This window comes from Amblyraja radiata, chromosome 1, assembly GCF_010909765.2.
Source record: "Amblyraja radiata isolate CabotCenter1 chromosome 1, sAmbRad1.1.pri, whole genome shotgun sequence".
Lineage (NCBI taxonomy): Eukaryota > Metazoa > Chordata > Chondrichthyes > Rajiformes > Rajidae > Amblyraja > Amblyraja radiata.
In genome coordinates, this window is record NC_045956.1 from 1261456 (window position 1) to 1287121 (window position 25666).

At 44.6% G+C, this 25666-nt stretch overlaps 1 protein-coding gene across 2 annotated transcripts in view; it reads right to left on the minus strand.

Annotated features, from left to right (window-relative positions):
* The window catches only part of rnf150 (ring finger protein 150), a 63091-nt gene extending 38908 nt beyond the window's left edge, over positions 1-24183 (minus strand). For both annotated transcript variants that reach the window (XM_033050263.1, XM_033050349.1), the window contains exon 1: positions 23328-24183. In XM_033050263.1, the coding sequence (XP_032906154.1) occupies positions 23328-23784 (457 nt within the window). In that variant the 5' untranslated portion in view covers positions 23785-24183. The remainder of the gene's footprint in view (positions 1-23327) is intronic.
* Between the last annotated feature and the right edge of the window lie 1483 nt (positions 24184-25666).

Here is a 25666-nt window from a genome sequence, read left to right on the forward strand (position 1 = left end):
TCTTTCAGCCCACTCTTCCAACTGGCATAAATCTCTCTGTAGACTTTGAAACTCTACTTCATTACCCGCAACCCCACCTATCTTAGTATCATCTGCATACTTACTAATCCAATTTACCACACCATCGTCCAGATCATTGATGTACATGACAAACAACAGTGGACCCAACACAGATCCCTGTGGCACCCCACTCGTCACTGGCCTCCAACCTGACAAACAACCATCCACCATTACTCTCTGGCATCTCCCATTCAGCCACTGTTGAATCCATCTTGCTACTCCACCATTAATACCCAACCATTGAACCTTCTTAACCAACCTTCCATGAGGAACCTTGTCAAAGGCCTTACTGAAGTCCATATACACAACATCCACTGCTTTACCCTCATCAATTTCCCGAGTAACATCTTCAAAGAATTCAAGAAGATTAGTTAAACATGACCTTCCAGGCACAAATCCATGTTGACTGTTCCTAATCAGACCCTGTTTATCCAGATGCTTATATATATTATCTCTAAGTATTCTTTCCATTAATTTGCCCACCACTGACGTCAAACTAACAGGTCTATAATTGCTAGGTTTACTCTTAGACCCCTTTTTAAACAATGGAACAACATGCGCAGTACGCCATTGAACTGGCTACAGCGCCTGGAGGGCATTACATAACCTCTGCTGCCTCAAACACAAGAAGAAGAAGATACATTGATAGCGAAGGACTAGTGGGATATGGATCATAAATAGACAAATGCGATAGATGGTATCTTGGACAGCAAGGACAAGTTGGGTTTGATGGGCCTGTTTCATGATCTACAGTATGTCTCTATAGAAACACTCAGCAAATTAAACAACATTTGTGGAAAGAGGAACAGTTAGCATTTCGGGTCATGCCCATCACACTTAGGAAAACTGAATGGAAACCTCTGGTGACCAAGGTTTCCGTGAGGTTCCCGGAGGTTTTGGTCACTCTCCCTAATGATCGAAAGCGGTTTCCGCTAGTTGAGGCTTCTTCTATGTTCCTGCGAATATTTCAACAAAACCAAAACCGGCCTCGACTAAAAATAGGTTGCCGTTTGGACGAAGCCAGTGGAGTGGGGTTGCTCTTTACTTACAGGCAGTCAAAGGCAACTCCTTCGCTGACCGGCCATTTTGATTGGCCCTTTGGAGTTTTCAGCAAAGATCCTGTAGGATCTTTGGTTTTCAGGACCTAGAAGATCCGCCGGAAGGTAAAATGCCCGCTAACTTTATTAAACTTCTTAAAACTATCTCCACTCCTTCTCCCCCCCTTTCTCTGTCCTTCTCTCCCTCCCTCCCGCGCTCTCTAAAGGACTTACCGTGCTCCGTGGCAGCCGTTTACCTTCCTCTTCATCGCGCAGACAGCGCTCCACTGCTGTTCTTGGCCCCCACCTTCGCGATGTATCTGTGTGTGTGTGTGTGTGTGTGTGTGTGCTGTCGGGAGCAAAGATCCTGTAAGATCTTTGGCCCATAGGTGCAACTCACGCTTCGGTCAAGGCTTCCCAGGCAAGTGACCAAAACCTCTGGCAACTCATGGAAACCTTGGGTGGAGCGCAAGGTCACCAGAGGTTTCTGTTCAGGTTTCCAAGGTGGGACAGGGGCATCATTCAGACACTTAACTCAACTGGGAAGGAAAGAAAATGAGCTAGTTTTCAGTAGGAGAGAAGATGGAGAAGGGTTAATGCTAAAGTATTACCATGGCTTGAGGTTTGGCTTCAATTAAACATTATTTTAACACAAACCATTTCAGAGATCAATAAGCTATTCATCAAACTTGTCACTTCTGGAGGTAAAAAAGCTATATTAATTATTGACTGCGCTTGGAAAACATTTTGGAAACGCCACCAACTAATGACATTTATTTTCATTTACCTAATTCTTATTCACCGCTCACCTCTTTGATAGGGATAATAGTTTATTATCCTTCAGTCTGAACATTTAAACTTCTACTTGACTTTACAACCGAATAATCTTTAGCATTAGTGGTTAGCATACTTTATTTAGATACACCGGTGCTACCAATAAACTCGTATTCACATTCCTTTCCAAGCTATTGTAATTCTTTCAACATTATTCTTTCAACATGAATCTTAGAGGCAAGATGACAGAGTATATTTTTACTTTACATACTTCAATAACCTGAAAAACAGTGGCTTGCTGTTAAGGCAGAAGGTTGACCACTTCAGAAACATGAACATCTTTTGGGTAGAAATTAAACTCAAGGCTGCCCTTCCAACCTTCCAGTTCCACGTATAAGATTCTATGGCACTTATTAGAAGAGCAGTTGAATCATCCTCACCATTTGTCATTCTTTCCTACTTAACAGTAACAATGTTTTAAGAAGTCCTTCCCCAACAACTTCATGTTTTTCTTTTGCATGTAACCTGACAAGAGAATTGATACATTTTTAAGGCAGTAAATTAGAGAAATGTTGGCTCTTATTGCAGTTGATACTTAAAATTTCAGTGCAAAGCTACTCATAAATGTAATATTAACGCAAGGGCTGTGGACTTCATCTTACAAAGAGTCCAGATGGTTAATTGGAATATGCACCTGGAACAGAACAATTGCTGCGGCTTTACAGGCTCATTAACGTAATAAATAAATATAGAAAAATCAATAACACAATAAATTAATAATCAGTAATACTAGGTACATAGACCATAATAATGCAAAACCAAAATATGTAGTATATACAAAACAAAGGCCATAGCAGATAGTTGCTGAGGTATGATTGTGGTTAGGGTTGTGCAGTGTGGTTCAAGAGCTCAATGGTTGCTGGGAGGAGCTGGTGGCCATGATGTTTAGCTTTTGTGCCTCCTGCCCGGTGGTATGCATCTTTCATGAGATTAGTTGCCATTTTGAGGCAGCGCTTTCAGTGGATCCCTTCCATGGTGGGCAGGTCAATAGCTGTGATGGACAGAGCAATGACAAAAATCAGCTCCTTGGTCTTGAGCGATATTGTTGTTCTGGCACAATTCAATCAGATTATAAATCTCCCTCCTGTATTCTGACATCGTTACCCATTAGTTGTCCAACACCGGTGGTATTGTAAGTGAATTCAGCCCATTTTACCTCTTAGAGTCATAGTGATACAGTGTGGAAACAGGCCCTTCGGCCCAACTTGCTCACACTGGCCAACAATGTCCCAACTACACTAGTCTCACTAGCCTGCGCTTGGTCCATATCCCTCCAAACCTGTCCTATCCACATACCTGTCTAAATGTTTCTTAAATGATGGGATAGTCCCAACCTCAACCATCTCCTCTGGCAGATTGTTCCATACAACCACCATTTATAAAAGTATACAAATAAAGTAAGAGATTTAGGCATGGCTTAGCAAAACATTATCATGTAATGCAGAAGGTCACAAGACTATGGCATGCACCTCCAGCTTTGGTGGCTGAAACGAAAGACCAATCTACATAGAATAGTTAATTATGCCATTGAAACAAAAGACAATAAAGGGAAATGATGTTTCAGATATTTATAGCATTCACTTTCTGAACCACCATCTGGATAGGGGAGGAAGGAGAACTACAAGTAATTAGGTTTTCTCAAGTTTGTGCAGAATAGCTCACTGGCTGTCAAACATTTCTTTAATTTTTAAGTTCTTATGTTCATTTTCCAACATGCAACACTGAAATTTCCAATTTTTGAACTCCTTGCTTGATCAAATCAATTTGAGACTTCAAAGATCTCTGGACGAGACTAGACTACCGTATTGCTAGGTTTGTGCTCCGAGTAGATCCCATGCCACTCTTGTACTGAATGTATTTTGCTAATTGAGTCTGTATGTAAAGCCACACTGTATTTAAGAAAGCAATCTCCATACAAGTGATGCAGCCAGGCGAGCTGCTGCCTCACAGTGCCAGAGACCTGGGCTAAATCCTGACACGTGTGTTGTACGTGGAGTCAGCATATTCTCTCCGTGATCGTGTGGCTTTCCTCCAGGTGCTCCAGTTTCCTCCCACATCCCTAAAGATATGCAGGTTTGAAGGTTAATAGGCTTTGTAAATTGCCCCGATTGTGTCGGGAGTGGATGTGAAAGTGGGATAACATAGATCTAGTGTGAAGAGGTGATTGGTGGTCGGCATGGCATTCGGTGGGCTGAAGGGCCTATTTCCATGCTGTACCTTTCTAACAATTCAATAATCTATGCATTTGTGAATGCATGTTTTGCTTTATCTTATTGCGTTAACAAGTGGAACACACATACCTGGTTTTAAATATTTTTAAACGCAATTTAGAAATGAAATAATAAATTCTTCAATTAGACAAATCATTAGTTTTTTTTTGTATTTTCCTTTATCTTGTAATGGGCATCTGTTCCAGTTAAGCAAAAGTCATGAAATAGTTAGCGGTGCTGTGAAATCCTTAAAGATTCAATGCAGTTTTGCAGTATGCTCCAGAGATATTAATTGCTTCATAACAAAGTAATCATTGTGCCTGGTCTAGCACTTTGTTTGTCTAATGACTGAAAGTATAGCAGGTTTATTAAGCTAATTTGGGTTAGAAGTGAAGATATTCCTCTTTGTTTTGTTGGAACCAATTTGCCATTTTGTTTATGTGGGGGAAGGCATGCAGTGATGAGGCATGCAGATTTACAAGAAAATCTGTTCCTTTCAGAACTTCTGGGATGTTAAATCAGATTTCTAGACCTTGCCAGGAACTGCCTGGTGCTTCCTGTGAAACTACTTCTGGGACCCAGTTGCCATGACTTCAAAGCTAATCTGAGATTTGAGCAGCCTGGGGAAGTACAACACATTATTATTAATGGAACAGCTTGGGGGTGAGAGGAAAGCTGGTTTGTACTGATTTTAGACAAACTGAGAGGTATCTCTGATGAGGTTTGACTTGTTTTTTTAATCAATTATGCTTTTAAATCAACCAGATTTATCTAATATATAAGTCTGTGCTGAGAGAGCCTCCTTATATTTTATCACAGGACATCTTACCAACTTTCCATTTCTTCCAACATGGGCCCCATTCCCTGTCCTATTCATTGTTCTCAAAACAGATTCATTTTCAGAGCAACTACCACCAGTGAGAGTTGGATGACAGTTTTATAAACTGCAGACCAGATTTAACTGGAGCAGTCAACAAGCTTTATCGATAGACACAAAATGCTGGAGTAGCTCAGCAGTTCAGGCAGCATCTCTGGAGAAAAGGAATAGGTGACATTTCGGGTCTAGACACTTCTTCGAGGACCCGAAACGTCACCAATTCCTTTTTTTCAGAAACATTGCCTGAGTTACTCTAGCATTTTGTGTTTATCTTCGGTGTAAACCAGCATCTGCACTTCCTTCCTTCACATTATTGGTTCCCAATAAACAATGCATTACACACTGGTTACGATAATGAAATTTAGGAAGCAACATGAACAGGCAAGAGTTTTCAGGTTTAGCCCATATAATAATTTTGGGATCTTAAAACAATGCTCTTGGTGTAGTGTTGCATGTCACATTGTTGTTTTAAAAGAGCAATCTTTCTTCATCAACCTCATGCAAATGTGCAGGTGATTTTTTTCCCCTCAAGAAGTTTTCCCTTAAAAAGCAACCAAAAAAACCCCATAAGAATGTCAGCTGATGACTTCTAAAGGCACAGATGCAACTCAGGCTCTGGGCCTTAAAGGGACCACCACAGCATACACAGCTTTACATAGAAAAACATGCCATGCCAAAAGATGAGAAGCATACATGCACGTTGACTGATCATGTCCTATAAATACCAGGGGAGAGGTGTCAATGAGATGATGAGACCCATGGCATCAATAGTATCAAAGGGAAGACAACTAGCATGGACATCAGGTTGGCTGGATGGCAGAAGGCAAAGAATGGTAATAAAGGGGGCTTTTTCTGGATGGCTGCCAGTGACTAGCGGAGTTCCACAGAGTTCAGTGCTGAGGCCTCTACTCTTCACGTGTTATATTAATGATTTGGATGAGGAGATTGAAAGCTTTCTGACCAAGTTTGCAGATGATATGAAGATAGGTGGAGGGGCAGGTAGTGTATAGAGAGCAGGGATTCTGCAGAAGGACTTGGACAGGTTGGGAGAGTGGGCAGAGTCGTGGCAGATGGAATATAGCGAAGTAGCAAAGTCTGGAGTCATGCATTTTGGTAGCAATTTTAGAGAATTCAGAAATCGGAGGTGCAAAGGAACTTGGGAATGGTGGTGCAGGATTCCCAAAAAAGGCTAATTTGCAAGTTGAATTGGTAGTAAGGAAGGCAAATGCAATGCAAGCATTTATTTCGAGAGAGACACAAAAAGCTCGAGTAACTCAGGCAGCATCTCTGGAGAAAAGGAATGGGTGACGTTTTGGGTCGAGACCCTTCTTCAGACTGGTTATGGAAAAGGGAAGTGAGAGATATAGACGGTGATGTGGAGAGATAAAGAACAATGAATGAAAGATATGCAAAAAAGTAATGATGATAAAGGAAACAGGCCATTGAGAGAGGGGGAGGGGGAGAGGGAGAGGGAGAGGGAGAGGGAGAGAGAGAGTGGTATGAATATTGATTTCTCTCACTTCAGGTACCACTGAGCTCTACACTGCCCAAGTCAAATATGAGATGCTGTTCCTCCAATTTACATTTAGCCTCACTATGACAATGGAGGAGACCGAGGACAGAAAGGTCTGTGTAGGAATGGGAAGGAGAATTAAAGTGTCCAACAAGCAGGACATCAGGTTGGTTCAAGTGGGCTGAGCGAAGATGTTCTGCGAAATGATCGCCCAGTTTGTTTTTGGTCTCGCCCATGTATAACAGTCCATTTCAAGAGGACTAGAATACAAAAAAAGCGATGGAATGCTAAGGCTCTATCAGGCGCTGGTCAGAACACATTTGGAGTATTGTGAACAATTTTGGGCCCCATATCCGAGGAGGGATGTTCTGGCACTGGAGAGGGTCCAGAGGAGATATACAAGAATGATCCCAGGAATGAGTTGGTTAACATATGATGAGCGTTTGACGGCACTGGGCCTCTACTCGCTAAAATTTAGAAGAATGAGGGGAGACCTCATTGAAACTTACCGAATAGTAAAAGGCATGGATAGAGTGAATGTGGAGAGGATGTTTCCACTAGTGGGAGAGTCTAGGACCAGAGGTCATAACCTCAGAATTAAAGGACGTTACTTTAGGAAGGAGATGAGGAGGAATTTCTTTAGTCAGATGGTGGTAAACCTGTGGAATTCATTGCACAGAAGGCCAGGTCAATGGGTATTTTTAAGGCAGAGATAGATAGATTCTTGATTAGTAGGTATCGGGAGAATGCAGGAGAATGAGGTTAAGAGGGAAAGATAGATCAAACATGATTGAATGGCGGAGTAGACCTGATGAGCCGAATGGCCTAATTCTGCTCCTATCGCTCATGAGCCGATGAGAGCGATTATTGAACATTTAGGAATCAACATTTGACTATTATGCCTCCATGTGATATACCAAATTAAGAATGCCATTATATCAGATCTCATCGGCTATCAAAAATTTGTCCAGGTTCTGCCTGACCAATGCACATGTAACGTTGAGTTCCAGTTGCAGCAGATTCTCATGATGCACCCGATTATCTCTCATCTACCTCCAATGCTTCCAGCCTGCAGAAGGGCCTCAAATAAAAGCTTTGCACACCCATGTTCCAAGTTGTGTAGTAAGCAGTGAATATCAACATGGTACAATACTTGGTCTGATACGTTTTGGAATATGTCCTGGAGGTAATAGAGATTGGAGAGTGTCATTTGATACTAACAGTGGTCTTTTACTATAGTGATGCTCAGATGCAACGGCTGAAGAAAAGCACAGGAGCGAGCAACTACATTAAAAGGTATAAGGCCATACTTCCTTAGGTCTATCACTTGGCAACTGCAACAGCCATAGAATGAAAGAGTAATGAGATTCGTCATTGCTCATGGGGTGGTACGGTGGCGCGGCGATACAGATGCTGTCTGCATGGAGTTTGTACGTTCTCCCCATGACTGAGATCGTTGGTTTCCTCCCACACTCCAAAGACATACAGATTTCTAGGTTAATTGGCCTGCTATAAATGTAAATTGGCCCTTGTGTGTGTGTGTGGGATAGTGTTACTGTGCGGGGATCACTGGTCAACGGGCTTGTTCCCACACTGTATCTAAACTAAATTTCTTTGTTAGTCACACAGTGAATGGTAGGCTTCTGGGGAGTGTTGAAGAGCAGAGGGATCTAGGAGCGCAGGTGCATGGTTCCTTGAAGGTCGAGTCGCAGGTAGATAAGGTGGTCAAAAAGGCTTTTGGCACATTGGCCTTCATCAGTCAGAGTATTGTGTATAGAAGTTGGGAGGTCATGTTGCAGTTGTATAAGACGTTGGTGAGTGCATTTAGTGTATTGTGTTCAGTTCTGGGCACCATGTTATAGGAAAGATATTGTCAAGCTTGAAAGGGTACAGAGAAGATTTACGAGGATCTTGAGTAAGCTGGGTGTCTAGATTCCTTGGAGCGCAGGAGGATGAGGGGTGATCTTATAGAGGTGTATAAAATCATGAGGAATAAATCGGGTAGATGCACAGAATCTCTTGTCCAGAGCGAGGGAATCGCGGACCAGAGGACATAGGTTCAATGTGAAGGGGAAAAGATTTAATCGGAATCTGAGGGGTAACGTTTTCACACAAAGGGTGGTGGGTGTATGGAACAAGCTGCCAGAGGAGGTAGTTGAGGCTGGGACTATTCCAACGGTTAGACAGGTACATGGATAGGACAAGTTTGGAGGGATATGGACCAAACACAGGAAGATGGGACTAGTGTATCTGGGACATGTTGGTCGGTGTGGGCAAGTTGGGCCTGTTTCCACACTATCACTCTATGACTTTAGTCAACAACATCCTAAACATTGAATGATTGGAGGCCCTTCATGAGAAGCTCAGGGTCCTGGACCCAACACCAAATGAGGACTATGAGCCTTTGAACCTGAGGAATTCAGCAGTGCTGACAAACAACTATATTCACTGAAACTCATCTTTTGGTGTAATGGGGAAATAGTAATCATTTCTTCCAGAGGAGAAAAACATCAGTGACCTTAATTTTGCAGTGAATCTCTAACCGAAATATGGCACAGATTAGCTGCATCCATCATGGATGATCCCAAATCAGGTAAGAAATAAGATTGTGACCGTAATCACAGCTTCAAATTTTAAATAATGCAAGCTTTTAGTTAGTAGTTCCTTGGAGAGGGCTAGTTAGCAGCACAGTTCGCTCTAGTCCTCAATGGCATGAGATTTTCAGAACAAGCCCTGCCACACCTCTTTCCACAGAGTTCTCAATCATGGCTGCACCTCCTTTGATACCCCTGGAAAGATTCAATGTCTTCTGGCAGAAATAGCAATGGTGGCACAAAAATATCTGTTGCAAGTCTTTTCCAAAGAGAAATAAGAATGAGGTCTGTTGGAGGTTAAACATTAAGCAAGAGCAGTTTTTGTAAATAATAGCCTAAGAGAGGAACTTGGTCACATTATATTGGAAAATAGTACTGCATTAAAGACATCACTAAACATGTGTTTCATGCTGAAAATCGGAAACATGTCACTAATTCATATGGAAACGTTTCTGGAGCAACCTCCAGTGTTACAAAATGGTTGTTACAACATTTCACACTGAGAAAATGAATTTCCAATCAAATATCAGTGAAAAAGCAAACAGCATAGTGTTGAAATTTCTAGACTTAAATGGTGAAAAAGATTCTAATAACACCAGTATGTTATTACATCACTGTATCTACAGTTATTGTTAATAATGATATTTTTTTTCTATGAACTCCATTTGAAAATGTCATTCTTTAAAAAAAATTGCACCTTCTTGCAGATGGTCTATGAGTCAGCAGTTTTCCTAAAATATGAGAAAGCAATTAAAACAGCATTAAAATATTATGCAATTAGCAGCATTAATTTGCTGATCATCAATTAAAATGTCAGCATTAATTTAATGGAACTCCTGCTGCTTCTGAACAGTTTATGTAACTAACGTTGTGACAGCTATGAAAAATGACCTTTCAGAACATAGCTCTCCCGTTCCGCTTCCATATGGGGAAATCAAAATTCAAATGTTACAAGATGTTCCAGGCATTTATATAAAATATTATTCAACTGTTGAAGTATGACCCAGATTAACCTAGTTGGGACATTCTGATTTTTCTCAGTTTTTTTCAAATATCAAGCATTTCAGAATAAATATTCTGGATTAAAATTTGTAATCTTTGTTTTCTTTATCATTCTTGATTAAAGCAAAACTGCTGATAACATTCTTATTATTATAATGCTTAGCAATAGAGAGCTTTGTTACATTTTGAATTGAATTGAAGGCATATTTTCACATCAATTATAATCCTAGTCAATAGCACAGTAAACAATTCAAGCTTGTTCAGTCATTACACTAGATAACTGTACCTTAACCATTGAAGCCTTTGTGGCCAAGTTGGCAGATGATACGAAGATAGGTGGAGGGGCAGATAGTGTAAAGAAAGCAAGGACTCTGCAGAACGACTTGCACGGGTAGGGAGAGTGGGCTGTGAAGATGAAATACAGCGTAGGAAAGTGTGGAGTCATGTATTTTGGTAGTAGGAATAAAGGCATAGACAATTTTCTAAATGGAGTGAAAATTCAGAAATCGGAGATCCAAAGGGACTTGGGAGTGATGGTGCAGGATACCAAAAAGTGAAAGGCCTGGCCAGAGTGAATGTGGAGAGGATGTTTCCACTAATGGGAGAGTCTAAGACCAGAGGCCACAGCCTCAGAATAAAAGGATGTACCTTTAGAAAGGAGATAAGGAATTTATTTAGTCAGAAGGTGGTGAATCCATGCAATTCGTTGCCACAGACGGCTGTGGAGGCCAAGTCAATCAATATTTTTAAGGTAGAGATTGACAGATTTTTGATTAGTAAGGGTGTCAGGGGATATGGGGCTAAGGCAGGAGAATAAGGTTGGGAGGGTAAGATAGATTAGCCATGATTGAATGGCGAAGATGAGCCGAATGGCCTTATTCTGCTCCTCGAAGTTAATCCAAGATGAGATTCCCTCAAAATCTTGCTGTTCTTCCATAACGGCTTAAATTTTTGATTGAGCAATAATATTGCTGTGCATAAAGTTTAGGATTTCGTACCAGCAATTATGAACGCCCTTACATTTCCAAGTCAGGATGTGGAATTGGAAGGTAGACACAGAATGCTGGAGTAACTCAGCGGGCCAGGCAGCATCCCTGGAGAGAAGGAATGGGTGACGTTTCCGGTCGACACCCTTCTTCAGACTGACGTCAGGAGAGTGGGCAGGACAGAGATAGAATGTAGTCAGAGACAGTAAGACTGGTAGGAGAACTTGGAAGGGGATGGGGAGAGAGAGGGAAAGCAAGGGTTATTTGAAGTTAGAGGTCAATGTTCATACTGCTGGGGTGTAAGCTACCCAAGGGAAATATGAGGTGCTGTTCCTCCAATTTGCACTGGGCCTCACTCTGACAATGTAGCAGGCCCAGGACAAAAAGATCAGATTGGGAATGGGAGGGGGTTAAAGTGCTGAGCAACCGGGAGATCAGGTAGGTTAAGGCGGAGATGTTCAGCGAAACGATTGCCGAGCCTGTGCTTAGTCTCGCCGATGTACAGTTTACACCTGGAAACATCGGAGCCCCAGTTCGCCTCGACACTGCAGTTGGACTGCTGAACCGCGGGAGAAGGAACAAAGGGAAGAGATAAAGACTTTGCCTTCCATCACAGTGAGGAGATGTTGGAGACTCACTGTGATGGATGTTTATGTAAACTGTGTTAAGTGTGGGTCTTGGATTGTTTTGTAATGTAAAAAACTGTAGAAATTATATTTAGTTCAAACCTAGGTTTGAATGACAATGAATAGCATTCTATTCTATGAACAGCGGATACAGCAGATGAGGTTGGAGGAGGTGCAAGTGAATCTCTGCCTCACCTGGAAAGACTGTCGGGGTCCTTGGATGGAGTCAAGGGGAGAGGCAAAGGGACAGGTGTTGCATCTCCTGCGGTTGCAGGGCAAAGTACCCGGGGAAGGGGTGGTTTGGGTGGGAAGGGAAGAGTTGACCAGGGATTTGCCGAGGGAACGGTCTCTGCGGAAAGCAGAAAGGGGTGGAGATGGGAAGATGTGGCTAGTAGTGGGATCCCGTTGGAGGTTGTGAAAATGTTGGAGGATTACAGTATATGCTGTTTGCTACGGTTGATAGGGTGGAAGGCGAGGACAAGGGGGACTCTCCTTGTTACGAATACGGGAGCGGGAGGGGGAGCAAGGGCAGAGCTGTGGGATATCGAGGAGACCCTAGTGAGAGCCTCATATATAATGGAGATGGGGAACCCCTCGTTTCCTAAAGAATGAGGATATCTCCAATGCCCTGGTATGGAAAATCTCATTCTGGGTGCAGATGCGGCGTAGACAGAGGAATTGGGAGTTAGGGATAGAGTCTTTACGGGAGGTAGGGTGGGAAGAAGGTTCAAAAGTTCAAATCTATTTGTCACATGCACCATAAGGTGCAGTGAAATTAATTTACCATGCAGCGTTACAGTTAAAAAAGGACATAATACACAACATAATTCAACACCGACATCCACCACAGCATTTTTCATTCTGGTGGAAGGCAATACAGTTCAGACAGTCCTCCTCCTCCTCCCTTGTTCACCCGCGGTCGGGGCCTTGACCCTCCACAGTCGCCGTTACGGACGGCCCGATGTTCAAGCCCTCTGGTCGGGATGGTCGGAACGCCGACGTCGGGAAAACTCGACAACACCCCGTGGCCCGGAGCTCCCAAATCAGCCACCTCCTTACGGGAGATTGCGGCTTCAAGTGTAGTCTAGCTAGCTATGGGAGTCAGTGAGTTTGTAGTGCATGTCGGTCAATAGTCTGTCTCCTGTGATGGAGACGGTGAGATCTAGAAACAGACTGTGGAATTGGAAGGGCAAGTTGCAGGTGGAGTCCATCTTGTAGGTTGCAAAGACTGCAGCCACAGTGCAATCCCAGTGGAGTGAAAGAAAGTTTAAGCTGATGGATGGGTCATAGTAATTGTCAAACCCAGGGCTCTCACTTAACTTTTTTTCCCTGTTGCCAGCCGGGCAACCTTGGCAGCTTTTTAGGTTGCCAAATGACAGTTTAGGTGGTCATTTAAGACGGTTTGCATGACGCGTGCGATAATGTGCTCGGACGAAGTGCGTAGTTACCAGTCGGAATTATGCACAATGAAGCATTCACATATTATTTCTGCTTCAAATAAAGTCACAAACTAAACATATTCACCAATCAAGACATGATATATATATATATACCACAATGACATGCAGCAAAATTATAATACAGTATCTCAACTCTTTTTACACATTGCAATTAATGTAATTTCTATTAGTTCTTTCCACTTCCAAACAAAAATGTGGTTAGCGTATGATCAACCTGTGTCAATAAATCCTGGACCATGGTAACATATATGCTTAATCATGCACACTACAGATTGATGCAAGCATGTTTTCTGTGAAGGACCGAAAATTACCATGACATGGCCATAGCATGGGTTGTTATTGCTATTGGTACAGAAACACTCTCGCTTCCCACATAATTTATCCTTAACGAAATATACAGGTTGCAAGGAAATTTCTAAAGGCATTTTATGATAATAACTGTTAAAACCGACTATACCCATCTGACAGGTTAAACATTACACTAACTGACAAGAGATGGCTAAAGGACATAACTGCAGCAAATGTTCTTTTGGTAATATGTTTAAAGGTGTCAAAACACCACATTACCGAACATTCAGATTATATGTACGTGTTGTGAACAGCAATGAAGATACCCAGTTTGTACGCACCAGATTTAAAAAAAATTATTGATAAACGCTGTTTCCATCATTCCCACTTCAGAATTAACGTTAAAATTTCAACTGAAATATCTCCTCACCCAATTTGTGATGTATATGACTGACTGTAGAAGTAAAACCTGGATAAATCCAACGTATAGTTGTGAATGTTGCTCATTAAATAACTACAGTACTGATACTCCATATTAAGAGCATTGATTTGTCGTTAAAATGAATTCTGTAAAACGTGTCAACGGTAGCAGTGACAATCGAACACTGCGGTTTTAACGTTTCACGTGTTCACAATTTAATTAATCCATCTTTATGGACTAAAACAAATAATAACATTGGGAATTAAAACACATTTGATTGCATTCCGTTATCAAACATAGTCAATGTTCGCTCTGAAGATATTTCCAGCACAATAGGGTCAGGGAGGGGTGGATAGATGGTGGGGGGGGGGGGGGGGGGGGGGGGGGGGGGGGGGGGGGTTTGATAAGGCAATCGGTGCAGAATGGATGGATGGAGGCTGGTGAATTAGTACTTGTTGGTTGGAGTATGTAAAATTGTGAGGGGAGAGCACGAGGGATGTCAGTGGTGTTGAATGTGGGGGGATCAGTACGGGATGGATGGGGGGGGGGGATCAGCACAAAATGAACAGGGGGGGATCAGTACAGGATGAATGGGAGGGGGGGTCAGTACAGTGTGGATAGGAGGGTCTGTGCAGGATAAATGGGGGATCACTACAGGATGAATGGGAGGGGATCAGTACAGGATGAAGGGGAAGAGGGGGAGGAGGTGGGGAGGAAGGAAGGTCAGCGCTCCTCGGACAACATCGCCCCACTGCCTTGACCGTCCCTCTCCACCGCCAAGTGCCGCCGCCAAAGGGGGAGGCAGTTGGGATCTCCTCGCCACCGCCAGCCAACAGCAAGGTGCGGGGCCGAGTGGTGCAGCTCAAAGATCCTATAGCTATAGGTATTTTGGTTGCAGCTGCTTCAGACGGCGGAAGGAGGCCTCCCCCTCCCTCCCTCCTCCCGGCCTCGGCATGCGGGAGGGTTTGTTTTGAAAGCGCTGTTGGCAGAGTGGCAGGCAGCGGCTGTTATCAGGGCAGGCGGGGTGTGGGAGGCGATGGACCCACTGTCGCGGCCGCTGTTCGGGGGCCGTCATTTGCTCCGACCCTTCGTCACCCCGCACCTAATATCTTTGCCCCGCACAACAGCCGTCGCCATATCTCCAGTGCGGCTCCAGTGCGCCGTGTAACTAGTATCTGCAGTGTCAAGCCGGGCAAAATGACTCGGCGTTTAGGTTGCCCAGCGGCACTTTGGGTGGTCATTGGCACCCGGGCAACCGTTAATTTCGAGCCCTGTGTAATACAGCACAGAAATAGACCCATCAGTCCATCATATCCAATGCAACTATCAACTATCCATCTTTTCTAAATCTTATTTACCAGCACATCGTCTGTAGCCTTCTTTGTCTCAGTGATTTAAGCACAATACCAATTAAGCAGACTTCTTTTCACAGATGGTGTTGTACTTCAGGTAATTTTAAGAGCTACACTTATACAACCACGTAGAGAGAATTCCATTATGCCCGACTTGTGCTGTGTGGGTGGCGGAAAGGCTTTAGAGTGGTTATTCAGTTGCAGGATGCACAGCTACTGACTTGTTCCCGTAGTTGGTTCAGTTTTGCATCTGATAAATATATTGTCAATGGGGAAACCTGATGATGGTAATGCAACTTAATATCAAAAGGTGGTCAGCTTACCTCTTATTAGAGATGGTTAGTCCCTGACACTTTTGAGATACAAATGTTACTTGCCATCCACTAGCCCATTTCTGAATGTTGTTCAGATCTCGCTGAGCATGAGCCGTATCATTTTCTAAGGAGTTGAAATTGCTCATTGTGTCATTGTCAGCAAACATCGCCACTGAAGGAATAGATGTGAATGAAATAGCTGAAGATGGCTGTAGCTAGTTGTGTGCAGCAATAATAATCTTTGAATCCTCAATGCAATTTCAGGGTCTTTTGAAGTCCTACAGGGGAAGTTAGACAATTCTTGAGTGGCTCCAAGTTAAGTTGATCTTTCCAATGAAATGTTGCATTGCTTTATAGTTCTCCCTTTATTTTATTTTTTTAAGCATGCTTTCCTTTGTGTCCCTTGCTCTTAAAATCAGCTTTATTCCTAAATACTCATCTTGAATCCTACATTATAGTCATATTTCTTTGATGTTCTCATTTGCTTTTCTTCCAGCTCATGTTCCATTACTAGATTCAGATTAGATTCATCACTAATGTAGCTGAGCAAGGAAGGACATATTGTGAAACATATACGATTGCCAGTTTTACAATCTCTTGCCACATACTTCTGTTGGTATGTCTCACCACTCCTTACTATTTAAATTTGTTTCAACCCTGTTAGTTTGTTATGGCTGCTTTATATCTTATGAACTATAGTACAGGTGCACAACCTTTTATCCGAAAACCAGACACTTTTCGTAATTCAGAATTTGTCGGTCTTCGGAATGGAAATTTTTTAGCGTAGATTTTAAAGGCTGGCTCAGTGGTAGAGTGCTCGGCTCATATCCGCAATGTCGCGAGTTTGCGCCTTGATCCCGGCAGTAAACTCGGTCGCGAGTTTGAGTCTTCAATGTAGTTTTTTCTTGCAGAATAAATGTTTGTATGAAATGCAGTGTAGGAGAGGTGTACTGACTGTGTGAGCAGAACTTTGGAAGTGATTGCCCACCAGTCTAAACAGCCGCTGTGTCTCCCTGTCCCTGGGATAGCAGGGGGCGATCAGCACAATACCCCCCTCCCCCTCCAACTCCAGAGGAATCCGCTCCCCGATGGGCCGCTACGGCGACAAGTGGCAGTTCGCCCACAACCCGAGCTGCGCCACCCAAAGAACAAGACGTACCTTGCTCACCATCAGCTTCTACCCCTACGGGGAGCGTGTTCCTCTGGAGTTGGAGCGGGGCTGGGCTGGAGTTGCCCTTGCCCCCTCCCTCTGCAACTGCAAACAACCCCACTCTCCTGCAAGGGCGGTACAGTTCCCGGAGGATGGCAGGTGGCCGGAGACGTCAGGACCAACAGGAACCCGCTCCCCGATGGGCCCCTACGACGCCCCGAGCTATGCCCCGTCATCGCAACCCAGATTCCTCTGTAGTTGGAGCGGGGCTGGGCTGGGCTGCTGTTGGCTGTGTGTCTCTGGGATCGCCGTGCTTGCAGTGGGCCTGGGAGTCGGTGTCCCGATGAGGGGGCGCAGCTCGGGGAACGGCTTCTGGTGGTTCTGACGTCTCCGGCCAGTTTGCAGTTTTCCTCTGGAGTTGGAACGGGGCTGGGCTGCTGCTGGCTGTGGGTCTCTGGGATCTCCGTGCTTGCAGTGGGCCTGGGGGTCGGTGTCCCGTTGGTCCTGACGTCGCCGGTGACTGGCACGGTCCTGCTGCAATCACCGACTTGAAGACAGTGCAAAGCCCCCGCGCCGGTGCAATGGGCGGGGAGCTGGAGAGGGGAGGGAAGGGGTCACACACATGGCCGGGAAGCAGAGGGGTGTAGGTGAGGTGAAACTGAAGGGAGCGAAAATCTGCTGCTGCCTGCCCCGCTGAGTTAAAAAGTTCCCACGCAAGACTCACGATACGCTGTGTATTGTGAGTCTACCGTGGGAACTTTTTAACTCAGCGGGCAGGCAGCAGCAGATTGTCAATTATTAACCCTCCCGCGCAATATAGCCTCACCTTCTCTTTTATGAATGGGGATTTAGTTCCCCTTTCTTCGAGGACCGACCGGAGGTTCCGCTGTCACCTCTGCGGGCCGCCCTCGGTGAACGTTTTCAAGGACCTTTCTTCAAGGACCGAAAAAATGGCCGCTATTCGGAGGTTTTCGTTATTTGGATCTTCGGATAAAAGGTTGTGCACCTGTATGTGGATTTTCCAGCAAGCCCAGCATTCACTAAATAGTCCTAATTGCCCTGAAAATTGCTTACAAACCTACTCACTGCTCTTAAATAATGGGTTCCATGGTATTCCTGTACGGGTGAAGGAATTGGAAGACCTTGCCAATGATGCCTGTGCTTATTGGTGGTAAATACAGGTTTGGCAATGTTGTTGAAAAAACTTGATGAGTTGCCACAGCATGGTTTGGAGGTGTTACCCAAAGCCACATGCACAGCAGTGAACATTTAAGCAGTCCAGACAACACAAATGCTTTGTTATGGATGTAGTCAAGCTTCTTGAGTTTTGAAGAAGATGCAATCTTGCAGACAATTGAAATGCATTCCATTACATCTCAAAATCATTTCTTATTAATGTTGTAAAGATTCTGAGAAATCAAGAAACCAGTTGTAAGATACCCAAATCTGGTTTGCAGTCATGGCCTTGCATTCATGTGGCTAGCGCAAGTTCTTGGTCAATTTGAAATCTACTGCATTAATATGTCTCTAAACGCGATAGGCCCACATTTAAACTTCAAGCTGAAGCTAGTCATTGGTTGACATTTGTGCCAAGAATTTGTGCCTACTATCCTAGTGCGCCTTCAATTAGTGCACCAACTTTATTTTCCCCATCCTATTTGATGATATAAATGCAATATTTACTTGACAGTTCTATCCTTTATATAGACATAGTTGTTAATTTTAATCACAGCTGTTTGTACATTGCAAATCACTGAAATTTCCAAGTTTTAGGTACTGAGCATGCTGTTAATTTTTTGTTTCTTTTATTTTAAAATATTGTCCTTTTAAGCTAGTTTATAAATGTTGCGGTGTCAAGGATGACGCTAGGTTCGCCAATGACCACACCGAAACTCACAGTAAGGTGAACTCACGTGATATGATTTATTTACAGTGATAAGAAAGGACCACAGTGCCACATGGGCGTGCTGTCACTCATCGTCACGGTGTATAGGTGGCTGTGCTGGAAATCTTCGGCTTGTACCGGCAGCTGTGTCTTGGTCTCGAAGGATGAGGTGTGATGATCTCAGGCTTCTCCCTGCACTGCATCCTTGCCTTGAGAGAAGGCACTGGCAGTCGCAGGCCTATTTTTGTAGTTCAGCTTTGGTGCTGGTGGTTTCTGGCTTATCCTGGTAGCTCAGTATTTGCCCCTGTGTGTCGGCACAGTCGCTCGTTGTCCGTGGGCATGAAGAGATACTGGCGTCTCAGGCTTGCCCTGGCCACTCAGCCTTAGACTCAGTAGAGGCGCTGGCTGTCTAGGGCTTCTTCCCGGCAGCCTAGTCTTGATCACACAGGGCTCGAAATTAACGGTTGCCCGGGTGCCATTGACCACTCAAAGCGCCGCCGGGCAACCTAAACACCGAGTCATTTTGCCCGGCTTGGCAACCAGATACCGGTTTGTACCGAAGATAGACACAAAAAACTGGAGTAACTCCGCGGGTCAGGCAGCATCTCTGGAGAAAAGGAACGTGACGTTTTGTGTCGGTGGTGACGGCTGTATTGCGTGGGAAAGATACTAGGTGCGGAGTGACAAAGGGTCGCAGCGAATGACTGGTCCCGAACAGCGGCTCTATCTCCTCCTCCTCCCGCCCCCCGCCCGCCCTGATAAGGGCCGCTGCTTGCAAACCCGCTAACCAAAGATCTTATAGCAGAGCTCCGCTGTACGATCTTTGCCGCTAATCCGGGAGGACGGAGGGAGGGGGAGGCCTCGGCGTGCGGGAGGGTTTGTTTGAAAGCGGTTTTCGCCGTTAGCGGGATTGCTGTCGCGGCCTCTGCTGCCGCTGTGCGGGGCCCGTCATTCGTTCCGACACTTCTGAAGCAGCAGCACCAAAGATACTATAGCTATGGGATCTTTGAGATGCACCGCTCGGCCCCGCACCTTGCTTTTGGCTGGCGGAGGAGGGAGGCGGTGGCGAGGAAATCCCAACGGCCAAGGCAGCGGTGCGATGTTGTCCGAGAAGCGCTGACCCTCCTTCCTCCCCACCTCGCCCCCCTTATCTCTCTCTCTCTCTCTCCCTCTTTCTCTTGTACGCACCCTCCACCCCCCCTTTATCCTGGGACCCCTCCTCTACATCTGGCACTGATCCCCATTCCCGCCTCTATTCAGTCCTCACTGACATCCCCTGTGCTCCCCTCCCCATCTCCCCCCCCCCCCCCAATCTATTCATCCTGTGCTGATCACCCTATCCACCTCGCATTGATTCTCCTGCCACCCCCCCCCCCCCCTGTACAGATCCCCCATCCATCCTGTACAAATCCACGCATTCATCCCATACTGACCCACCCTCCATTTACCCTGCACCTTCCCCCATTCATCCTGTAATGATTACCCATTCATCCTGCACAGACCCTCCGATCCACCCTGTACTGACCACCCTCCCCCCCCCCCCCCCCCCCCCCTCCCCTCCCTCCCTCCTCATTGTGGGATATATCATGCCTTGATTGGTGAATGTTTAGTTTGTGACTTTATTTGAAGCAGAAATAATATGTGAATGCTTCATTGAGTATAATTCCGACTGGTAACTACGCGCTTTATCCGAGCACATTATCGCGCGCGTCATGCAAGCCATCTTAAATGACCACCTAAACTGTCATTTGGCAACCTAAAAAGCTGCCAAGGTTGCCAGGCTGGCAACAGGGAAAAAAAGTTAAGCGAGAGCCCTGTCACATGGTGGTGCTGGAGGTCTGTATTATTTTTCCCCAGTGGCTCAGTCTTCCTCGAACCTCCGACACGGGAACACAGCTAGCAGGGAGGCACCCCGCTTTCACTCCGTTCCTCTCTCCCTTCTTTCTTCATTCCTCTCTCCCTTCTTTCTTCATTCCTCTTTCCCTCCTGCTTCTTCTCTCACCTATTCCTTCTCCCCTAGGGCTGAAATTTTGGGTTTATAAGGAGTAGGCTGACGAGGTGCAGCTGGGCCAATGCGATGTCAGCTAAGCAGACCCAGCTGTTACCAATGATGCTGAGGATTGACTTGTCCTGCCAGTGATAGGGATCAGAATGGCATCCAAGGGAGAGAACACCGTCACAATGTATTTGTTCCCAAACAATTCACGTTATCATTGCAAAAGTGATGGGCCATGAAATGCATTCTCACAATATAAGATTGGATGTTATACAAATCCCTTCATCTGCAATCAACAACTAGTTTTAAAGTATGCAGGTATTCAGAGACTGGGCTCAAACACTTTGTAGACATTGTCTGAAAACATAGGACAGAATAGGTCTTACTGTTAAAATCTTGAAAACAAAAAAGGTGCTCTACCAAACTGTCTCTGCTGCACACTACTTATGTCAGCAATAAAGGTGCAAGACAAGGCCCAGAAACCTGTGGACTATTGCCACCTTTCAGGCTACTGCCACGACAATTCCATAGTTGGTGCCATCTCCCTGGCATTCCCGGAACTCCTACATAAGAAGGACACCTCCATGGACACAATCTACACACAGCGCTGTCAAAAAAGAGCAGAGAGAATCATCAGAGACACACTACATCCAGCTCACTCCCTGCTCAAACACAAAAACTGCACATACAACCTCAGGCACAGACGAGCGGACAGCATCGCCACAAACAGAACACGCTTTTTTAAGAGCTTCTTCCCTGTCACAGTGAGACTCTTGGCCAAAACAAATGAACTGATGTCCTGACCTACCTCATAGCATATCATATTATATTGTCTCCTGGGCCTGTGCAATTTACAATGCAATCGACACTTTTATATAGGGTTTGTGCAATTTACAATGCTCTCACTTTCCCCTTTATATAGGGTTTTAGGCACTTTCTTTTCTATTTCTAGAGAAGTATATGTTTTTATAGATTATGTGTCTTTCTGTGTGTCTTTTTAATTTGACTTGACTTGACTCTCTGAACAACCGCACAAGAGTTCCTATGTGTGTAAGCACAAATTGCAAATAAAGTTTTTGACCTTTTTTTTTAACGTCAGACTCCTAATCATCAACCAGAGCTTTGTTTTCAATACCATTATCACAACCAAACTCAACTTTAAACTCACACAACTGGATCCTCAACTTCCTGACCCACAGACTACAATCATTAAGGAAAGTAAACAAATTATTATCCTCTATAATAATTCTCAACACTGGTGCCCCACGAGGATGCATTCTCAGCCGCCTACTAGAATCCTTATACACTCACGCCAGTGCAGCCAAATGCCAATCCAACTAAATCTACAGGTTTGCAGACAACACCACCATAGTAGGCTGGATATCGAACAATGACAAGACAGAATACAGAAAGGAGATTGAGAACCTTGTAATTCATTAACAAGATAACAACCTTTCCCTCAATGTCAGCATTGAAGGAATTGTGATTGACTACAGGAAGCGAAGCAGTACACAAACCCCAATTCACATTGATGGTGTTAAAGTAGAGATGGTCAAAAGCTTCAAGTTCCTAGAAATAAATATCACCGGCAATTGAGCCAGCAACATTGAGCTATTGGCAAGAAAGCATACCAATGCCTCTCATTCCTTAGAAGGCTTAGGAAGATTAGTATGTCCACAACAACCCCCAACTTCTACAGATGCACCAAAGAAAACATCTAATTGGAATGAACAGCCTGTTTTGGGAAAATACTTCATTTGTCAAGTAAAAACAAACTGCAGAAGGGCTATATAATAAGCACCCATTTCACACAATGCCATTTTAGAAATATTCGGAAAAGAGACATGTACCTTCACTATATTATTTGATTTCTATCAATTTTCCCCAAACACACATGGTCTTTCCAAACTTATTGAACACAATTTTACTGAATTACTTTAGGTTACTTTTAATAACTTTAAATCAATTAATACCACTTACCACCAACAATCGGATACCAGCTATTTAAAAATAGGATCAAATTTAAGTCTCTGAAGCAGTCGCTAATTTGATTTTTTGATAAAGCAATTCAATACAAGCTTAATCTACTACATTTAATTAAAGGTGACATAGCTCCAGGATATATTTAAAGAGGAATCTTAAAACCAGGTTTATTAACTTAAGTATAACATGTTTGTTTCATTTAAAGTTTTAACTAATACCGCCAACTTAGCAACTACCACTTTCATTTCTTTTTATATACCTTACAGATTAAATAATTATTATTGGCATCTTAAGGTTAACAACAGCACAACAAGTATAATTATAGTGTCTTTAATGTACCAAAACAGATAAATATTAAAACTTGACATACGGTTGGGTAGATGTAACATTGAGAGCTAATGCAAGATGCCTCCAAACAATATTAGTTGTGGAGGTGATTTAACAAAGGTTTTAGGATGAGCCTACAATTATAGACCTCGAGTTAAAAATACCACTTAGCTTCTTCTAACCCTATTCTGTCTCACCTGCATTGCACAGGGATGAAAGACTGAAAAATATTATAGAATAACAGAATACAAATTTATTAAAGTGATAAATAGTATTTTACTTTCACGCCAACATTTTGGGGAAGGAGGAAGTGGCAGATATGGTGTTTGTTAGTTACGTAGATAAAATAATCAACTTTTCCCCATCTATAAGCCAGCACATACATCCCCATTCACCCTGCAAACCGGCTCACCTCCATGAGGCATCGTGATAGTCTCATTGACGTTGCTAGCCCCCAAGTTGTAAATGACCACAGCGGATGCATTCTGCCTGACAGCGTGCCAGATTTTTTCCTTGTAAGTGCAGTTCCCCTTGGGTATGACTGCGATCCAGCCCCTGGTGGCAGCAGCGGCGGGCACCTGAAACTTGGCCTGAGGGTCACACGCCAGCTTGTCATGGTGAGAGGGCAGAGCCAGCAACCCCCTGGCGTCCTGCTTGAGCGAATGCTGTCCGTAGCGGCCGCACTCGCTCTTCTCCGACCTCCACTCCGAGGTGGCCGGTTCCACGTACGTGATGTTGACGAAAGCCGTGTACCATTCCTCCTTCTCCGCCACCGTGAAGTCCAGGCACAACAAATGCACGAAGCAGAAAGAAAGCAGCCATGTTGAGAGAGCCAGACTGCGGCAGGCTTGCACCAGAGACATGGGCATTACTAATAGTATCCGACTTCTTGCTGGTCTCCAGCACGCCTTCTTCCCAGACTTCTCGCACCTTTTTTTCTTTTATGTACACACGAGGTGTGTGTGAGAGGAGGAAACCCCCTTTCAGATCGTCTGTGTTTGTATTCTTGCTGAATGATGCTGCTCGCCGTGCAGTGGTAGACGTTAAGCGTTGCTTTAAACAAGGTGCATTATTTTTTATTTGCCTGGACTTCAAGATAAACGCTTGCACGGAGATGCAGCAGATAAATAGGCGCAAGTAGCGATGCACTTTTCCCCGTCTCTCCCCCCCTGGCTCTCAGTGGAGCTGCTGCTGCTGCTGGCGTTGCAGGACCATGTTAATAGCGCGTTGTTGGACCTTATTCTTCCCCCTTCCTCTTCCTCTTCCTCTTCCTCTTCCTCCAACAACAACAACAACATCAACAACAACAAGACTAGCAGCGAAAAATTGTCTTATTTGTTTGTTTACAAATTTTTTTAAAGCCCCCCACACGGACTGCAGCGCTCCAGAGCGGCCCACCGCCGGTGGATGGCGTTCACTGTGCGTGTCCAGGCCGCAGCTTCATGGCCTCCTCCTCCTCCTCCTCCTATCTCCCTGGAGACCGGCGCCGACCCCCGTCACCCGGCGTCATCACGTAACGGGCCTGCGCGAGGGGGCGGGGCGGGGCGGGCCTGCGCGGGACGGGGTGGACGGTTTGGCCCTAACGGTTGATGGTGACATCATGGTGAAGCCGGGCCCGCCCAAAGATCGCGCCCTCCCTCGCGCCCGCCCGCCCGCTCGCTCGGCAACCAGCGCTGCAGAGACACACGCACACACACACACGATAGGATCTTGGCACATACACACACTATAGGATCTTGGCACATACACACACTATAGGATCTTTGCACACACACACGATAGGATCTTGGCACATACACACACTATAGGATCTTTGTACACACACACACTATAGGATCTTTGCACACACACACACTATAGGATCTTTGCACACACACACTATAGGATCTTTGCACACACACACTATAGGATCTTTGCACACACACACACTATAGGATCTTTGCACACACACACTAGGATCTTTGCACACACACACTATAGGATCTTTGCACACACACGATAGGATCTTTGCACACACACACACTATAGGATCTGCACACACACACACTATAGGATCTTTACACACACACACTAGGATCTTTGCACACACACTATAGGATCTTTGCACACACACTATAGGATCTTGCACACACACACACACTATAGGATCTTTGCACACACACACACTATAGGATCTTTGCACACACACACTATAGGATCTTTGCACACACACACACACACTAGGATCTTTACACACACACACTATAGGATCTTTGCACACACACACACACACTATTGGAACTTTGCACACACACACACAGATGCGACAGGGTCAGCTGCGGCCTGTACCAAAGATCCAATAGCAAGCCTCCATTGCTTTAAAAAAAAAATCTCCTCATCGCTGTTATAAAACTTTCAAAAGTGCAATACACCAAAGGGACTGCAGATTCCAGGTTTACCAACAAAAAAAAGACGCAGAGCGCTGAAGTAGTTGATAGCGGCTGGGTCAGCCGCAACCTGCACAGCATCATGACCACTCGTTTTGGAGCGCATAGTATAGTTGTTTATTTTTCCTTCTCCTCACTCGTCCGTCCACATTGTCGTAAAACTTTTTAAAAGTGCCAACACAAAGAGACTGCAGATGGTGGTTTACAAAAAAAAGACGCAAAGCGGGGAAGCTGCTAGAGGATCTTTGGTTAGAGGTCAGGCAACAGCCCTGAGGCAAGTCCACCAAGTACTTACTACCAAAGATTATAGCTCCTCTAATATCTT